We start from the raw sequence: 19,092 nt of genomic DNA on the forward strand, positions 1-19,092 counted from the left end.
ATGATAAGACTTACCGTCCTGCTCGTGCTGGCCAGGACCTCTACCACCTGGGAAAGGTGGGTCCTCAGCTCCGTCTCCCCCATGTCCACGACCCATGACAGCAGCCATGGTAAACATAAACAACAGCCACACTCTCATCATTTCCTGAAAAATTATAAGATATACAAATACAATTTTTATTATAGATACACATTACATAGGAATAAACATTTAGATAGGAATAAACATTTCCATTTAAACTAGAAATCCAAATACAGTTCATATTATAAACACATATTACAAATACATATTACATAAGAACTATTCTAATAAGAATCTTTCTCATATCCTTCAGTGTCTTCTTCGGTATCATAGTCAGAATCGGTGTCATCGTAATCAGTATCGCAATCAGAAACATCATTGACTCTACCAGTTGGCGGAGGAACTTCAGATGCACTTTCTACATCAACAATGACTCTAGGAATGTTTTGAAAGTACATGCTGAAATCGATAAAAAGTGGAGCATCGGATGAAGAGATATTTTGAAGTACATCGACATCGTCTACATTTTCGTGTGAGACATTGTCAACATTTTGAACAAGGTCATCGTTCGATGGTAGATCCCAAATACTTCGATGATTAACATGCTCGACAACACACCGATGGTTATTGTTTGGCTCTCTGATGTAGAACACTTGTTTGGCTTGTGACGCATATATGAGTTGATCATCTTTGTATGCTTCGCGTCGTGTGTCGATACTGGTGAAACTATCACTAGAAATAACTCCTATTCGAGTATCAAACCACTTGCAACGAAATAGTACAGTTGAATAATCATGTGTATACCTCAACTCTATAATCTCTTCTAACTGACCATAATACTTCTCGCCTTTCTCACCCACCGCTAAAACCCCAGAGTTTTGTGTTGTACGTTGTGTGTCACGACTAAGTACCATAAACCTAACACCATTGACTATGCATGCGGTGTAAGAATAGGCATTCATTTGCGGGCCCATTGCAAGAACCGACAACTCTTCGTGGAATTCTGGAGATTTTTCTATTTTCATTTGATGAACCTAACAATTATAAATTAATATGTATTATGTATTCGTTAGATCAATGAAAAAAATTTGTTTATTAATTTATATTACCTTTTCACGAAACCAATTACGAAATTCTCTCTTTTCATCACTTTGGGGATGCTCAGATTTGAATTTCCTATGTTGATGACCAAAAGATATAGATTTTAAAAAGATAAAATATAAAATTAAGAATGAAAGTTAGAGATAAGATTAATTACTTGATATACTGTCTGACTTCTTCACAGCTATTCAATACAAACCATTCCATGTTATGCATTTCCGTTAAATTAAGAGTTTTGATTTGAGTTGTGCTGGTCGGTCGACATTTAGACTCAAACATCCAAAACTTTGTTTTTTCAATGACAACATCTACATTTCTTTCCGGACGATTCTTTACATCTCGAAGGTACATTGAACAAAATGATAAAGCTTCTTCAGCAACATAACCCTCAGCTATAGAACCTTCTGGCTTCGCCTTGTTTCTGACATAGTTTTTTAGTTTTTTCATATATCTCTCGAATGGAAACATCCATCTCATACAAACCGGGCCTCCAGCAATTGCTTCATCAGGTAAATGCAAAAGTAAATGAACCATAATGTCAAAAAACGCCGGAGGATAAATCAATTCTAACTTGCACAAGATTGCAATAATGTCTACTTTTGCTTTCCTCATATCCTCCACCTTCAATGTTCTGGAACAAAGTTGCTTGAAAAACGTACAAAGGTCTACAATAGGTGTATAAGTATCTTTGTCTAACAACCCTCTTACTCCAATCGGTATCAAACGTTGAATAAGAATGTGGTGGTCATGCGATTTCAACCCAATAATGTTAGTATTGGTATCGTTCACTTTCTTACTAATGTTAGAACCAAACCCATCCGGCAACTTAACCTCTTTTATAAATTGACAAAAGAGTTGTCGACTAGATTTCGTGAAAGAGTATCTTGCCTGGGGTCTATGAAACTTGTCACCATTTTTTTGCAACCATTCATTTCTCCGAATGTTTAGAATTCTCAAGTCCTCTCGTGCATTTGATGTGTCTTTGCTTTTATCGTTCATTAGGAGAGTACCTAACAAACTCTCATCCACATTTTTTTGGACATGCATGACATCTATGTTGTGTTTCAACTGTAGAGAAGACCAATACTCTAGTTCAAAGAAAATGCTTCGCTTCAACCAGTTCAACTCATAATCTTGCCGCTTTGGCTCCCCGCCTCCATGCTCAGGATGTTTACCCGGTTTACGAGTTAGTAGACGACCTAGTTGCTCTTGTATGTCATCATTATTAAAGTGTCTCGGAGCGGGTCTTGTCTCTTCCATCCCATTAAAGTCCAACCTCTTTCTTAACGGATCATTAGCATCTAGGAAACGACGATGACCGATGTATACGACTTTGTTTGTTGCACGGTACGAAGGAGTGTCTTCATTGCAAGTAGCACATGCTCTATACCCTTGCCCACTCCAACCCGATAAACTACTACGAGCTGGCCAATCGTTTATTGTCCATAACAACATAGCTCTCATTGTGAAGAATGTGTTTGTCGCCGCATCTTTAATACGTACGCCTGAGTTCCACAAATGTTTAAGCTCTTCCACCAACGGTCTAAGGAAAACATCCATATCCTTACCTGGAGCTTTCGGTCCTGGAATCAACAAAGTCAACATGAATGATGACTCTTTCATACAAAGCCAGGGTGGCAGATTGTATGTGGTGAGTATGACCGGCCATGTGCTATGTGGATTACACATGTTTCCAAATGGATTGAAACCGTCAGCTGAAAGACCTAGGCGTACGTTACGGGGTTCACTCGAGAAGTCGGGGTATTTTTTATCAAAATCTTGCCAATGTTCCCCATCAACAGGATGAATCATCACACCATCTTCTGAACGTCTGGTACTATGCCAAATCATATTTTTGGCAGTGTGCCTCGAACAATATAAACGTCGTAGTCTAGGGGTCACAGGAAAGTACCGTAACACCTTATGAGGTACTTTCTTACCCTTGGTGTTTTTATCGATCCATCGGCTCTCTTTACAAACGGGACAAACTTGCAATGAATCATGTTCTTTCCAAAAGAGACAACAATCGTTTTTACACACATGTATCGACTCATACCCCAGGCCAATAGACTTTAGTTTCTTCTTGGCTAGATAATGTGAAAGGGGAACCTTGTTGCCTTTGGGAAATGCTAATTGCAAGAGCTCAAGGAGTTGATCAAATGAACTATCAGTCCATTTGTTGTTCACCTTGATATGCATTAACTTTGCTAGAAACTCAAGGGAAGAAAAGATGCAACCAGTATACAATTGAGTTTCCATTTCCTCCAACAACTGTGCAAAATCATCATCCACACCGCTACCCCTTGTATTCGAGGTTCCTTCATCGAGGTTGGTATCATTTTCTCTCGACTCCCACATCACATCGTCGATTAAATCGGCCATTTCGTTACTTGGCAAAACGACGGGAGGAATAAAAGATTCACCATGATAGATCCAAATTTTGTACGCCTTACTGAAACCATTTATAAATATATGGCGTTCAACTACAGTCGGGTACTTGAAGTAACGGTTATCACATTTTTCACACGCACATCTGATTTTACCATTACTATCAACGTGCAACTTCGACTTCTCAATAAAAGCTTTGAGTCCTGCTTGGAACTCGGGATGGTTTCGATATGGATTAGTAGTCCAGCTTTTATCAATAGACATGATGTTGCTGAAACATAATTTTGGGTTTAGAGTTTAGTATACAAAATTAGCATTGTTTTTTTTCAATCCACATTTTTTTACATCTAAAATAATACAAAAATTAAGTAATAAAGAAATGAAAAAAATAAATTAAAAATTTTTATTTATGCATTTTTTTAATTAATTTTAATTAAAATTACTTGTAAGTTAGCTTGGGTAAAAACTAGAAGCTTTCTAGTTTTTGTATATAAGTTTTTAAACAATTTTATAGTTTTTTTTTTTGTGTTTTTTTTTTCAATTTATAAAAATAATGTATTTTTTTTTTCAATTATAGCATCCTACTTATAAGAAAACCACATACTTTTACATACGTATTATGTTGTTGTGTTGTATTTTTTACCGTCGAGATTAAAATGTATATAAGTTTTTAAAGATTTTTATAATTTTTTTTGTGTTTTTTTTTCCAATTATAAGTTAACTATATAACTTATTGGTTAATTAATTTGGAGTTAGCTTGGGTAAAAACTAGAAGCTTTCTAGTTTTTGTATATAAGTTTTTAAACAATTTTATAGTTTTTTTTTGTGTTTTTTTTTTTCAAATTATAAAAATAATGTATTTTTTTTTTATTTCAATTATAGCATCCTACTTATACCAAAACCACATAGTTTTACATACGTATTATGTTGTTGTGTTGTATTTTTTACCGTCGAGATTAAAATGTATATAAGTTTTTAAAGATTTTTATAATTTTTTTTGTGTTTTTTTTTCCAATTATAAGTTAACTATATAACTTATTGGTTAATTAATTTGGAGTTAGCTTGGGTAAAAACTAGAAGCTTTCTAGTTTTTTGTATATAAGTTTTTAAACAATTTTATAGTTTTTTTTTGTGTTTTTTTTTTCAAATTATAAAAATAATGTATTTTTTTTTATTTCAATTATAGCATCCTACTTATACCAAAACCACATAGTTTTACATAATACATAAGAAGGTGAAATTCACATACTTTTACATACATATACCACATATACATCAAATACAAATACACACAAAATAACATCCTATTTAAACCAAATACACATAATTTCACATATATACATAATAACATCCTATTTATACCAAATACAAAAGTTTCACAATTATATATCACATTTACAACAAACATACATACATTCACATACACAATAACATTCTACTTATAACAAATACATATAACTTCTACTAATATACCACATATACATCAAACACACATACATTGGAATATATATACCAAATTCACATATATTCAAACAAATACAAAATATACAATCCAATTTTCACATATGACAATTATCACATAATTTCACATATAAATACAACTTGAAGCTATACAACTAATTGCAATTAAATAACCACAAACAAAAAATTGAATAACTTGCTTCTAATCCAAAACAATACCACCAAAAACAAAAATATGAACAATTTATTATCATTCAATCACTACATAAAGCTACAAATCAAAATTCATACAAAATAAAAAAGAAATCATAAAAAAAAAACTTACCTTTCTTCAACAAATGGAGGCACCTACAAATTGATCACAAAGCTTTAACCACTTGCTTGGAACAATGCTTCTAATCCAAAACAACACCACCAAAAATAAAGAACATGAGCAATTTATTATCATTCATACAACACAAAAATGAAATCATCAAAATAAAACTTACCTTTCTTCAAGAAATGGAGGTAGAAATTGATCCCAAACCTTTAACCACACCTAGGGACACTTGCTTGGAACAATGAGGGGAGAAATTTGCTAGAAAGAAGGAGATTGAAGAAGAAATCGGAAAAATGGTGAAGGAACTCAAAGCAAACAGAAAGGGAGAAAGGGAAATGAAGAAGGCTGTAATCTGCGTGCGTTTTTTTTTTTATCTGGGATCATCAATAGCGGCGACACCTTTAGCGGCGACGCGAGGTCAATACCGGCGACAATTGTTAATAGCGGCGACAAACTGGAGGGAAGGGTACCGCGTCATTTTTAGCATACAATTAGCGGCGACTTTTTTAGGGTTTTAGCGGCGACATGCGTGTCGCCGGTATTAGGTTAGACCGGATAAGGCACCCCACCCGTTGGATTGGATATCTCATCGAACGGTTGAGATGCAATGTAGGGGGAAAGTGCGGATTCGGGTGACAACTCTTTAGCGGCGACTATGGGCTTTACCGGCGACTCTAGCTATAGTCGCCGGTAAAGCCAATAGTCGCCGCTAAAAGTGTCGCCGCTAAAGGATATATTTCTTGTAGTGACGGAACCCTACGAGACTTTTTGACATCATAAAAGTATTCAAGTTAATGTAAAAAAAGATAAAATAAATATAGGGGCAAAATTTTAACTTCAAATCGGACGAAGACCAAGACTGGCCATTTTTCTTTATTTACGAATATGACACATTGTAGGCCAATCTAAAGAAAATATCAAACACTGGCCATTTTTTTGTAATTCTATTTTTTATCGATTGAAAATAAATAATATTATCGACATAAATAGTCATGGGGGGGTAATACTTCTCTTTGTGAATCTCATACCTCAAGTGATTGGTTTAAATTATTATTAGGTTAAAATAATATGGTCACCTTTACACCTTAGACCAACTCCAAATTCAAAATGGTGGAAAGCTTAAAAGCATCACCATTTTTGTGGAGAGAATTGATGGCCGCTATATTTGTGGTATGATTATTTTATAAAAAAGTACTTTAACTTTTATCAAAATCCTTTTAGTAGAAAATAAATGGTAACTTTATAGTTTAGTTAGGGTTAATGTTATTCTAAGGTAATCCAATATTAGGATTTAGGAGTGTATATTTTAGTCATTTTAATATTGTTACTTGTAAAGCCCATTAAATTATGTTTTACATAATTTTTTGTGAAAAAAATGACATAAGTACGAGTGCTAGTCATAAAATAGGGTGGATATGTCATGATATCCGGGTACAATATATAGTTATATACAACATGCAAAAGATAATTTACATTAAATTAAAGTTAACTATACAAAAAGTACATTCATAGTTTATTAAATGAGCTCTAATTGACCGAACCTTGAAATCATCATTTTTCTCTTCCAACACGTCTCTAGAAATAGCTATTAATCAAATGTAAGAGAAGAAATGGGTACAACTCCCTCAAGCCTTGCAACATTTACCATTTTAATCCATATACTTTCTTATTTCAAGCTTTAACCACCACATGACTTAATATTTAACCAACAAACCTATATTTCACAACTAATCCTTCCACGTCTAGTTCATCACATTCCAAGTCCTAAATTGGTCAAATAAGTCAACCTCAGTTCAACTTCTCGAACTTTCATCAAATTTATTCTTTTAACCCTATATATATATATATATATATATATATATATATATATATATATATATATATATATATACTTTTAGCACCCCCAAACACACACACACACACACACACATATATATATATATATATATATATATATATATATATATGTATGTATGTATGTATGTATGTATGTATGTATGTGTGTGTGTTAAAATGTGGATGATATCTATTACACGGATATGTGTGGATAGTGTTATTTTATAAGAATGGCTAAGAGAATATGTTGTTTGGTAATGTGAATACGTTCAACCTTACATAAATATCGTCATTATCATGCATCATCTCTAATGCTTATTCATTTTTGTTCTCATGCGTCGTTTTTCACTCATTCTTATTCTTACATAATATGATTATCAAAACACATTTTTACAAAATGAGAATCATAAAAAAATCCACACTATCCTTATAAATGATTTAATTAGTGAAAATGTATGATAATGATAATAGTTACGTGAGGTTGAACGTATTCACATTATCACATAATAGTATTGTCTACACATTCGTATAATAGATGTTCATCCATATATGAACTTGACTATCTCTCTCTCTCTCTCTCTCTCTCTCTCTCTCTATATATATATATATATATATATATATATATATATATATATATATATATATATATATATATATATATATATATATATATATATATATTATTTTTATAAAATATTAAACATTCTAGGTCCTAAATAAAAATGTTACACTTAGGGCATCCGTAATACATTGAACTTCATAGAATTCAATGGATTGTCATCACATCTTTTTACAATCCATACAACTTTACCATTTTTCCCCATGATGCATTGAACTCTACAAATTTCAATAGAATAATACAAAAGTTAATTTGTAGTATATATTTAAGAATTAAAAAAAATCACATTGAATAGTTCATTGGTCGTTGAACTCCAAATTTATTGAATGCTAATGTGATATCTCAGAATAGTAGAGTTTCATCCATTGAACGACACCCAGATTTGACACCTCATTCAACTCTCTCATTGAACTTATCATTATGAGTGCGCTTAGCACTTGTAGTCATTTTAGAGTGACATTTGTTTGTGTTGGCATTTGTATGTGTGACATTTTTCTTCACCTTTTTTTACAATATTTTGTATTTATTAGTTTTGCTTCATGTCATTGATGCTATTTGTTAACACTGTGTGCACATACATGTTTACCCTAATCATCTTTATTTGTATATGTATTGTTTTATATCTTCATTCTTTTTCTTTGGTTATTAACCACTAACAACTAACCATTGTCTATTAAACTTGTTTAATTATTCATTTATTTTTTTCATTGTGCCATGCTGAATTGACTTTCATTAGAAGATGATCATGTTCAAGGAGCCAAACATGTTTGTCTTTTTCACTTTTTTTTCTTTATTCTTCTATTTTTTTTAAAGGTTTTTCTTTGAAAATATTTTCGATTACCCACAACCTTGACTTCCTCTTCCCACCCCATTCCCATTTTATTGAACCTGGGGATTTGTGAGTGTCATTGTTAGGTGTTAAGTTTTCGAACTTCATTTATTGTATTATTTCATTTTCTTTATTATTTTCTACTGCGCATGTTAAAATTTCACTTTATCAAAAACAAACCGTTTATATGCAACATTTCTTTACCTTCACCCATGTTTGTCACGCCATTTATTGATTCACAACTTAATTAACTTGAAGTGAATATATTGTAAAACAATATAACAAATTAGGAATATATGCAATTAGAATATATGCATTGTGTATATATCAAGGTTATCAATAACATGAAGCGTGGACTTAACTGCAAGTTCAAAGTTAAGCCATGACGAGTCGTGACGTTTTTTAGAGCATGATTATTTTATATATATTAAAAAACATAAATCATATAATTATTGAATTTTATTAAATATATCAAGCTTTTAGAAGTGTTATATTAATATTTAATATAAAAAAACTAAAACTCAATTATTTTAGGTCCAATTAAAAAAACAAAACAAAAAAAAACAAAAAATTCGCGCCTTGAAAAAAAAAACGTGCGTCATAACACGATAAGGTGAGCAATGACACATTATTTGGATGATATGTTTAACAAACCTGACTTTGACATTTTTGTAGTGTTTAAACCACACCTTCCACAACGGTACATCATGAGGCACGTCATGATACACTTTTTAGTAGGGGTGAGCATAGGAATGGCAATGGGGCGGGTCATGGTTTCCCAAACCCGCCCCGATATCTTTCGGGTATCTTATCGGGGTGCCCCGTTGGGTTCGGGTTTTCCCATCGGGTTTCGGGTATCTTATCGGGTTTACAATAATTCATAATGAAATCACTTTAATAAAATTAACTAAACGTTATATTAAAAATTATTTGATTTTAGTTTAGTGTAATACGTCAAAACATAAAAAAAAAACCATTCACACCGGATTGGTAATAACTAAAAAGATTGTCCAGAATAAGTATTTTATCTTTGAATGCGTGCAATTAATATATATATATATATATATATATATATATATATATATATATATATATATATAATCGGGGCGGGGCGGGTCGGGGCGAGGATAACCCACTCCCTGCCCCGAACCCGATAAAAAACCCGAAAGCGACCCGTTACCCGACCCGAAATAATCGGGTTTCGGGTTTCCCCGTCGGGTTCGGGGTTTTTTGCCATCCCTAGGTGAGCAAACCCAAACCAAAAAACCAAGAAACCGATTAAAACCGACGAAACTGGAACCAAAAAACCGAAACCGAAGCAAAACCGACGGTTAGGGTTGATATTTTTAAAAACCGAAAAATCGGGTTCGGTTTCGGTTTTTACCCTGAAACTGACTCATCCAACCCGAGAAACCGACCCATACTTAAAACCGACAAACCGTCCCAAGAAACCGACTCATCCAACCCGAGAAACCACCCATACTTGATTGTGTTTTGGTTGTAATAGACTATTTTGGGCTTTGGTTGTAACTTGTAATAGATTATTTGTCGTAAGACTCATGTTTTTTGAAGTATTTAACTTCAATTTGGTGTTTTTTTTTAAGTATTTAGCTTGTTGTTTCGTTTATAGAAAATGGGTTAAAACCCAAAACCCATGGGTTTAAGCCCAAAACTCGTGAGTATATGGATTGAACCCAAGAAACCGGAAAACCGACTTCAGAACCCGAGAAACCAAATTTACCAGAAATCGTTCGTATTAGGTTCTGAAAACTAAAAACCGACCATTTATGGGTTGGGTTGGGTTTGGGTCCAAAACAGACTCAAACCGACCCATGCACATGTAACATACACGTTCAGAAATCGTGTTTTGTAAATGAATAAAATTGTGAAATACTATATGAAATTGAGTGTTGAGTTCTAACAAGATGGTTTTTACTAGAAATGAAATAAAACTATGTTTAGAATCACTAATAAAATGTTGGAAGTCCTATGAGATTCCAATTAAAAACCAAATAGTGAAATTTAGCGAAAATATAAAATTTTAAATAAGCAAAATTTTATTATTGAAAGTTGTAAATAATCTTGTTAGAAACTTGTAGGCGAAAACCTCGTCGAAATCCGAGTTATAACGAAGAAGTTATGATCAATCGAAGATCCACGATAAAACCGACATGACGCTGAATGACGTAAAAAGTGAGTTTTTGATAAACTATTTTTTAGCCTTAGTGATCTAAATGAAAATCGTAGTATTCGTTAAACCGAGAAATTCGTTAAAAAGAACGCCAAAATCTGACTTCGTATGAGGAAGTTATGATTTTTCGAAGTTTCAACTTAGCAGTAGACAGCTAAAAACTCGAATTTTAGATCGAGCGATATTTGACCGATACATCCTAAATGAGAATTGAAGGTCTCGTCATTTTTAGTACAACGGTAAAAAGTCTGACGAAAACGGATATCGGATGAAGAAGTTATGAATTTTTAACGGATTTTCCTGTCCCGGTCTGTTAAAAATAATAATATTAAAAATAAATTCAAAATTAACCAATGAACTCTAAACGAAAGTTGTAGAGCGTAATTTTAGCTACGCGTACATATAAAGAACGTCAAAAACGGAGCTCGTATGTGAAAGTTATGGATTTTAGAAGTTCGGGGCTCAAAATCCGAGAAATCTCGCATGAACAGTGACAGGCCACGTCACCTCGCACGAAGCAGCAGCGTATCCGAGACGTGGCCCAAGTCCGAGACCAGCGCGTGTCCTCTTTTGATTCGTCGGAGGCCGAGGTCTAGTAAGAACGAGACACGTCTCGCATCGGTGGCCAGTCCGACGCGAGCCATGTCCCGCCTACCAACCTCGCTGCTGATGCCACGTCCGAGCCTCGCAGCGGCCTCGTGGCCTTCGCTCCTCCTCCCAAATGTCCAAAGCTCGCATGAGCCATGCTTCTCCCTCTTGACCGAGCCTCGCAGCTGCGACATGGACTCTTCTCAGCCACAAAGACTAAACCCTCGGCCCTATATAAAGGGAGGATGCGAGCTTTCCCGGGTAACTTTGAAATTTTGATACTTTTTCACCCTAATTCCATATATTCACTATTTTGATTTTCCCTGAAGCCCCGGTATCAATTTTAGCACCCGAAACACGTCCCGAAGCTCCGGAGAAGCCCGAAAATTTTATCTTTTCGGTTTTGAAGCCCTACCTTCGTAGAGCCTGGTTTTCAATTAAGCTCCTGGTTTTCAACATAGAAAGTCATATTTAAAGCCGAAGTGCTGTCCAAATTACTATTTTAACCCCCGGTTAATTTAAGGTGAGTTCAATATATAGGAACAATTGTATGTCATGTGTTATATGTGCTATGTGCTTTTCAGTGTTATTATTCTGTATTATTTTCCCGTGTTATTTTATTCGCTATATTTATAGCAAATGTAATACCTTTGACCATGTGATTAGTGAAAGGACTTAGATTCACATTGGTACTGGTACGTAGCCTCTGGCCATGTAGAGCATGTCTCCGTAAGATAATGACTTCTATTCTATGACATTGGTAAATGGTTAGATAGGACTATAAGCCTGAAATCTAACAAGATGTTAATCAGAAATTGCATGTCTTCTATGCCATTTGGGCCAAAGTTTTATTGATGTATATCAGACATTGAAAAGTAAATCTTTGAATAAGGTCTTTGATTGATATGAACGTTTGTCACATGATTTCATATATGTCTTGTTGTTCCTCTTTGCTTTTGCCACATTGAAGTATATATATGGCATAACATTACATTGTATCTATTATTGAACTCACTATCAATGTTTAACAATTGCAGGTGATAAGTAACTAGTATGATCACATACTGTTGAAAGATTTAGAATAGTTTGTAATAGTACTTTTTTACTTCAGTTTATGTTTGTATAAATTACAATATCTTGGGTAGTTATGTAATATATTACACTTTGTAATAGTCGGTTTGTATCTAGTAGTTTGTAATCCCTTTTATCAATGTAAAATATTGCTTTTATGAATATGCAAATAACATGTTTTTGAGTAATAATATTGTGAAGTATGAAAGTTTAGATCATTCAAAAATACGAAAGTTGGGGTCTTTCAACACAACCCTACTTTTTAGAACCATGGTATACGACAAAATACATATAAAATATAAAATCTTGAAGTTCATGCGGGGAGGTAGGGTGGTGTTTGTCTGTCTGATAGTTGGAGTTAGGGGGTCGTTTTGTAATTGTTGAAAAGTAAAGGTAAAGCTATGTAAGGTTAGGGATTCCAATAAATATGAATAATTAATGCATGAGCACGGCACCATCTGAGAATATCCGTTGTTCCAAGGTTTGGTGCTCATTCAATTGGAATATGCTAAAACTACCAAATCATTGGAACTACCCATCGCAGCCTTTTAATTTTTTTTTTTTTGGGTGCAATGTTCAGATAAATTCATTATGTAATATATAATGATTATCAATAAATAACTTTGAATTAACGATTTAGAAATATAATACATTTAGGCATACATGATAAATCTGTAGCTAATTGGACCAACGTCTTATAGAAATTGTTAATATGTACAAAAACAAAGTAATTATTAACTTTTAGAAAAACTAAAACATTCTTATAATGCAAAATTAAAAGGGGATTAAATGTTTTGCTTCTATAATTATGTTTGATTTAATCAGCTGTAACGCAGTTGTATGATCTGTGTTAGTATATAAATTTGCTAAAAATGTAAAACATTATTATTTACATTTATAAAAATAAAATGTAGCTATATAATTTAATAAAAATAGAATACAATAGCGTAATATTGGGTCATTGGGTGTTTCGTCTAAAATCTAAATAACTATCTGGTTAATAACTTTAAAATAAGGAAAAAATATAATGATATAAACATGAAAAAGGTATATCTGATTAAAGATCCAAACAAAATATTCCTTCCAACTCCATCGCAAAAATATGAGTACATAACCTCACAAATCCAGGCTTTCAAGCAAGGATTTCGTATCAATTTTGACTTTCGATTTTCAAACTTAATTCCTTCCATCTCACGTACTCTCCTATCTCTCTGTCCATAGTCCATGCTCCATACACACTCGATTGCATATTGGTAATGCAAAGCACCTTCGCCGGCGATTATCTGAACGGAAGTGGCAGTTTTTCTTAGTGGTGGACGGTGGTGCTGTCATAACTACAGTTTATAAATGTCGACTGAGCCTCTAATTTCGAAAGGTTCTTTGCAATCGCACCATGGGTCTCAGTCTCGCCGCTCTTCCGCCGAATCGATCCGCATATTCGATGAACTCCCTAAGGGTACCATTCTATCTGTCTCCCGAACCGACGTCAGTGATATTGGACCCTTGCTTCTCTCTTACACCATTCAACTCGAATACAAACAGGTAAGCTAATGCTAATTAGTAATTACCTTTGCCGCTGTGTATTAATTACTGTTTTAAGATTGGGACACAATACCCTCTACATGCTTGTTCGTATAAAAAATAAACAATCAATTTATGTCGTGCCCACTTCTATAGTTCTATAGTTGGTTGGTTTTCTATTATTGTCATTGTTTTTTCAATTTTAGGCTAAAAACCAGGAGATTTAGATCTTGGGATATTTGAATTGAAGTAATAATTATTAGGTATTTCAATAAAAAACATCGGTTAAACTAGCTAACCATGTGTATTCCAACAGTTCAAATGGCGTTTACTAAAGAAGGCGTCACAAGTTATCTACTTACATGTCGCATTGAAGAAACGTGCAATAGTTGAGGAATTTCATGAGAAGCAAGAGCAGGTTCTTTTCATAAACTCCTGTTGTTTGTCATGCACATAAAGCTGAATGGAATTTCATAATTCAATTTAAATGCCTTAATTTAAACCATTTAAACATTTTTTTATCTTTCTGAAATGAACACCAAAGGTTAAGGATTGGCTTCAACACATAGGAATAGGAGATCAGACAGCAATTGTGCATGACAATGATGAACCTGATGATGGAGCTATTCCTGTACATAATGAAGATAACATTAAAAAGAGGTAACATTGTACATGAATGCCTTATTTTTATCAAGCATGTAATCTCACCATATAAGTGAATGCAGATCTGTCCCAACTAGGGCTGCTCTATCAATTATAAGACCATCAATTGGGAGGTCAACGATTTCAGAAAGAGCAAAAGTTGCAATGCAGAATTATCTTAATCACTTCCTTGGGAACATTGATATTGTGAATTCTCGTGAGGTAATCCTACAAGCTTTTTCATTTTTCCTTCATAAATTCGATCTTGAATTTTGTCTTTGGTACTCTTTAACTCGGGTCAGGTTTGCAAGTTTCTGGAGGTCTCTAAGTTATCGTTTTCTCCAGAGTATGGTCCAAAGTTGAAAGAGGATTATGTTTTGGTTCAACATTTAAGTCATATCCAAAGAGATGATGGAGATGCAGGATGTTTTATGTGCTGTTGTTGCAGAAACAATTGGCAGAAGGTTAGTTTTTAGAAAATGAGATGTCTTCTTCATGTATTGGATGAAGCAAATCAGCAAGTTACATTGTTGCATGTTTCTTGATTTTTCAGGTTTGGGCAGTATTAAAACCTGGATTTTTGGCTCTACTAGAAGACCCTTTTAGTGGCAAACTCTTAGATATCATTGTTTTTGATGTTCTACCTTCAAATGGGGATAAAGAAAATCAAGTACTTTTGGTGGAGGAAGTAAAGGAAAAGAACCCTCTTCGTTATGCATTCAAGGTGATTATTGTGAACATTTTTTTCTTATACCCATTATTGATGTTTGATAAAGCTTGAATCTTTTGACAGATTACATGTGGAAACCAAAGTACAAAGATAAGAAGCACAAGCAAAGCGAAAATCAGAGACTGGATATCAGCCATTTATAATACTGGTCAAAAGCCAAAAGAAGCTTGGTGTAATCCTCATCGTTTTGGTTCCTTTGCTCCACAAAGGGGTTTGACTTTGACCGATGATGGTAGTCAGGCTCAATGGTTTGTAGATGGACATGTAGCATTTGAAGCAATTGCTTCATCAATAGAAAATGCAAAATCAGAGGTATACAAATTGCAAATTGCAAATTGCGATGTCATCACTTTCTAAAACTCCAGACTCCTTAATTGTCTGAATCATCTTTTATCAGATTTATGTTACTGGATGGTGGTTATGCCCAGAGCTTTATTTAAAACGCCCGTTTCATGCAAATGGAGCTTCACGTCTTGATGCACTGTTTGAAGCAAAAGCCAAGGAAGGTGTGAAGGTACAATTGTCAATTATATTGTTTTACCTTTTAACGTGGTTCTATTATGTTTTAATATTTATAAACAACTTACTTGCAGATATACATTCTTCTCTACAAGGAGGTCCAAATTGCTTTAAAAATCAATAGTTTATACAGCCAGAAAAGGCTTCTTAACATTCATGAGAATGTTAAAGTGTTGCGTTATCCTGACCATTTTGCAGCTGGCATCTACTTATGGTATGTATCTTATGAATTCTTAAGTAATTTTGTGATATTACAACTGTACATAGATCCTTTTATGTTGCTTTACTCTGATTACCTTTTTAAAATGCAGGTCACACCATGAAAAGATTGTAGTGGTTGATCACCAGATCTGCTTTCTTGGGGGATTAGATTTATGTTTTGGTCGTTATGATACAATTGAACACAAAGTTGGTGATAACCCTCCTTTCACATGGCCTGGAAAGGACTATTATAACCCTAGGGAATCTGAACCAAATTCTTGGGTGGACACCATGACAGATGAATTGGACAGAAGAAAAGTTCCTCGCATGCCATGGCATGATGTTCACTGTGCTTTGTGGGGACCACCTTGTCGTGATGTAGCTAGACACTTTGTGCAACGTTGGAACCATGCTAAGGTTAAAATGCTTATACAATGTAACAAATGCAGCTGTAAAAAGATGAGTTTTTGTTTCTCTAATTAGTTACCTTTTTTTTTTTTACAGAGAAACAAAGCACCAAACGAACAAACAATACCACTACTAATGCCACAACAACACATGGTCCTCCCACACTACATGGGAAGAAGCGAAAATTTAGACATTGAGAGTAACCCTACTGATGGAGACCAGATAGGCATTACACAGAGTCCTTTTTCCTATAAGTCACCATCTCAAGACATACAGTTTCTTTTGCCTAGAGAAGCTCATGAGATAGATTCTTCAAATGTCAATAACAAGTTGGACAGAGTGAACCAGAGAAACCCTCTTGATCCATCTCATGATGAACATTTAAACCAATCCCTGTCAACAACAGATTCTGCAGATGATTTTAGTTCCTTGGATCATCAACGTGAAAATAACATGGTGACAACGAGTTTTGGATCCGAAATGTCAGATGAGAGTTGTGAAAGGCAACAGGTTTCTAGTGGTGAAATTTCACAAGTAGGACCACGTACATCATGCTCGTGTCAGGTTAGTTATTTTACTATTAGAATGAAGTCCATGCAAATATAATGAAAATCAATCAATCAATCATGTATTTGATTTGCAGGTTATCAGAAGTGTCTGTCATTGGTCAGGTGGAACGAGTCGAACTGAAGACAGCATTCACAAAGCTTATTGTTCCCTAATTGAAAATGCAGAAAAGTTTATTTACATTGAGGTAATTTCATGGCTAATATAAATGGTAGTTGTCAACTTAAAGCAATGTGACAAGATGGTTTCAATCCCACAAGATCTATATCTGTAAAGCTAATATTTTTAATGATGTCTTTTGGTTTTTTTCTTCCAGAATCAGTTTTTCATATCAGGCCTCTCAGATGACGACATCATAGAGAATCGTGTCTTGGAAGCTCTGTACAGACGTATACTGCGTGCACATAAAGAGGAAAAGTGCTTCAGAGTTATTGTTGTTATACCACTCTTACCAGGATTCCAGGTAAAAGCATGGTCTTGAATATGAGAGTAAATGACCATTTTACCCTTTTGTGTACGTGAAGTAATGAATAAACAAACAGGGGCGTATGGATGATGGTGGGGCAGCAACTGTTAGAGCTATAATGCATTGGCAGTATCGATCTATTTCAAGAGGAGAAAATTCAATACTACAGAAGCTCAACTCAGTGGTTGGTCCTAAAACAGATGATTATATATCATTTTATGGTCTTAGGACATATGGGAGATTGGGTGATGATGGTCCACTTGTCACAAGTCAGGTAATTTAGTGTTTCCTAATAATGTATTTATATGACTTTTAACAATTTATGATTGAAGGGTAGTGATAACTTATTAATCAATGAATGAAATCTTCTTCAGGTGTATGTGCATAGCAAAGTGATGATAGTTGATGATCGTATCACCTTAATCGGATCATCCAACATAAATGACAGGAGTTTGCTTGGTCACAGGGACTCCGAGGTACAAATCTACATTCTTTTCTTTATTCCTCTAACTAAAAAGAAGAAGTGCAACTTGTCTCATAAATTGGTAAAACTGTTTGCATAAGATGAAATGCGGTTTTTTAACTACCTAATTAATAAAGTCAATCATTAATATGCATAAATATGCATATCAGATTGGGGTTCTGATTGAAGATAAAGAGTTTACTGAATCAACAATGAATGGTGAAGCTTGGAGTGCTGGGAAATTTGCTAATAGCCTTCGACTTTCTCTATGGTCTGAACATCTTGGTCTTCATGGGGAAGAGGTAACCTAATCACCATTTTACCAACTTAAAAAGTCCCTGTGTTTGGCATAACCCCAGAATGGTATTTTCTTAAAAAGTCTCTTGATTTTCTTTCAGATTAGTCAGATCAGAGACCCAATAGTAGATGTGACATACAAAGATTTATGGCTGGCAACTGCAATGGTATAAATAAATTATAAAAGACATGTATATATGTATTCTTCAAACTTTATTAAGTAATAATAATGTTTGACAGGCAAATGCCCAGATTTACCAGGATGTGTTTTCTTGCATCCCAAATGATTCTATACACTCAAGGTAAATCCTTATCTCCTAAATCCTAGACTATATAATGTAGTATCTGGTATGATGGAACCAAACAGACCCTAATAACTGTTGGTATTTATCAATGAATTAATGCAGATATGCTTTTCGACAAAGTATGAACTACTGGAAAGAGAAACTTGGACATACAACAATTGATTTAGGTTTAGCCCCTGAATCATCATCAACAAGGGATGGAAGTGTTGTTCCTTCAATGGAGATATTAAAGGGAGTAAGAGGGTTTCTTGTTTCGTTTCCATTAGAGTTCATGTCTCAGGAAGATTTAAGACCCATGTTTAGTGAGACTGAGTTCTATACATCTCCTCAGGTCTTTTACTAGACATTCAATATTCAATTAGGGAGAAATGTATATATAATTTATTTATTTTTCTTGTGATTGATTCTTAGAGGGAAAAGGGTGGTTGTGTAGATCAGTGAAGAAATGTGAATAGATAAAGTTGTGTAGAACAGTGAATAAATGAATATCTATCTTGAGTTGAACCACATGGACACATTTTTTGAATAATCATTCCAATTTCCAAGTCT

General features: G+C 34.1%; 2 protein-coding genes across 2 annotated transcripts; one reads left to right on the plus strand and one right to left on the minus strand.

Moving 5' to 3' along the window:
• Positions 1 to 305: 305 nt before the first annotated feature.
• On the minus strand, positions 306 to 3,774 carry LOC145046606 (uncharacterized). The gene is made up of 3 exons (XM_078994893.1): positions 1,280 to 3,774; positions 1,151 to 1,197; positions 306 to 1,036 (listed from the first exon to the last, which is right to left on the minus strand). Exons 1-3 carry the CDS (start codon positions 3,772 to 3,774, stop codon positions 306 to 308), a joined length of 3,273 nt encoding a protein of 1,090 aa, XP_078851019.1.
• Positions 3,775 to 13,480: 9,706 nt separating this feature from the next.
• LOC145047647 (phospholipase D zeta 1-like) lies at positions 13,481 to 19,072 on the plus strand. Its single transcript, XM_078995974.1, has 19 exons — positions 13,481 to 13,966; positions 14,262 to 14,363; positions 14,490 to 14,605; positions 14,671 to 14,809; positions 14,890 to 15,051; positions 15,141 to 15,311; positions 15,381 to 15,629; positions 15,715 to 15,831; positions 15,911 to 16,050; positions 16,148 to 16,454; positions 16,542 to 17,009; positions 17,089 to 17,199; positions 17,329 to 17,475; positions 17,555 to 17,752; positions 17,853 to 17,954; positions 18,112 to 18,243; positions 18,340 to 18,405; positions 18,479 to 18,540; positions 18,646 to 19,072. The coding sequence occupies exons 1-19, from the start codon at positions 13,772 to 13,774 to the stop codon at positions 18,884 to 18,886; spliced, it is 3,225 nt and encodes a 1,074-aa protein (XP_078852100.1). The 5' UTR covers positions 13,481 to 13,771; the 3' UTR covers positions 18,887 to 19,072.
• Positions 19,073 to 19,092: the final 20 nt, after the last annotated feature.

Source organism: Lactuca saligna, chromosome 5 (assembly GCF_052625555.1).
Source record: "Lactuca saligna cultivar CGN05327 chromosome 5, ASM5262555v1, whole genome shotgun sequence".
Lineage (NCBI taxonomy): Eukaryota > Viridiplantae > Streptophyta > Magnoliopsida > Asterales > Asteraceae > Lactuca > Lactuca saligna.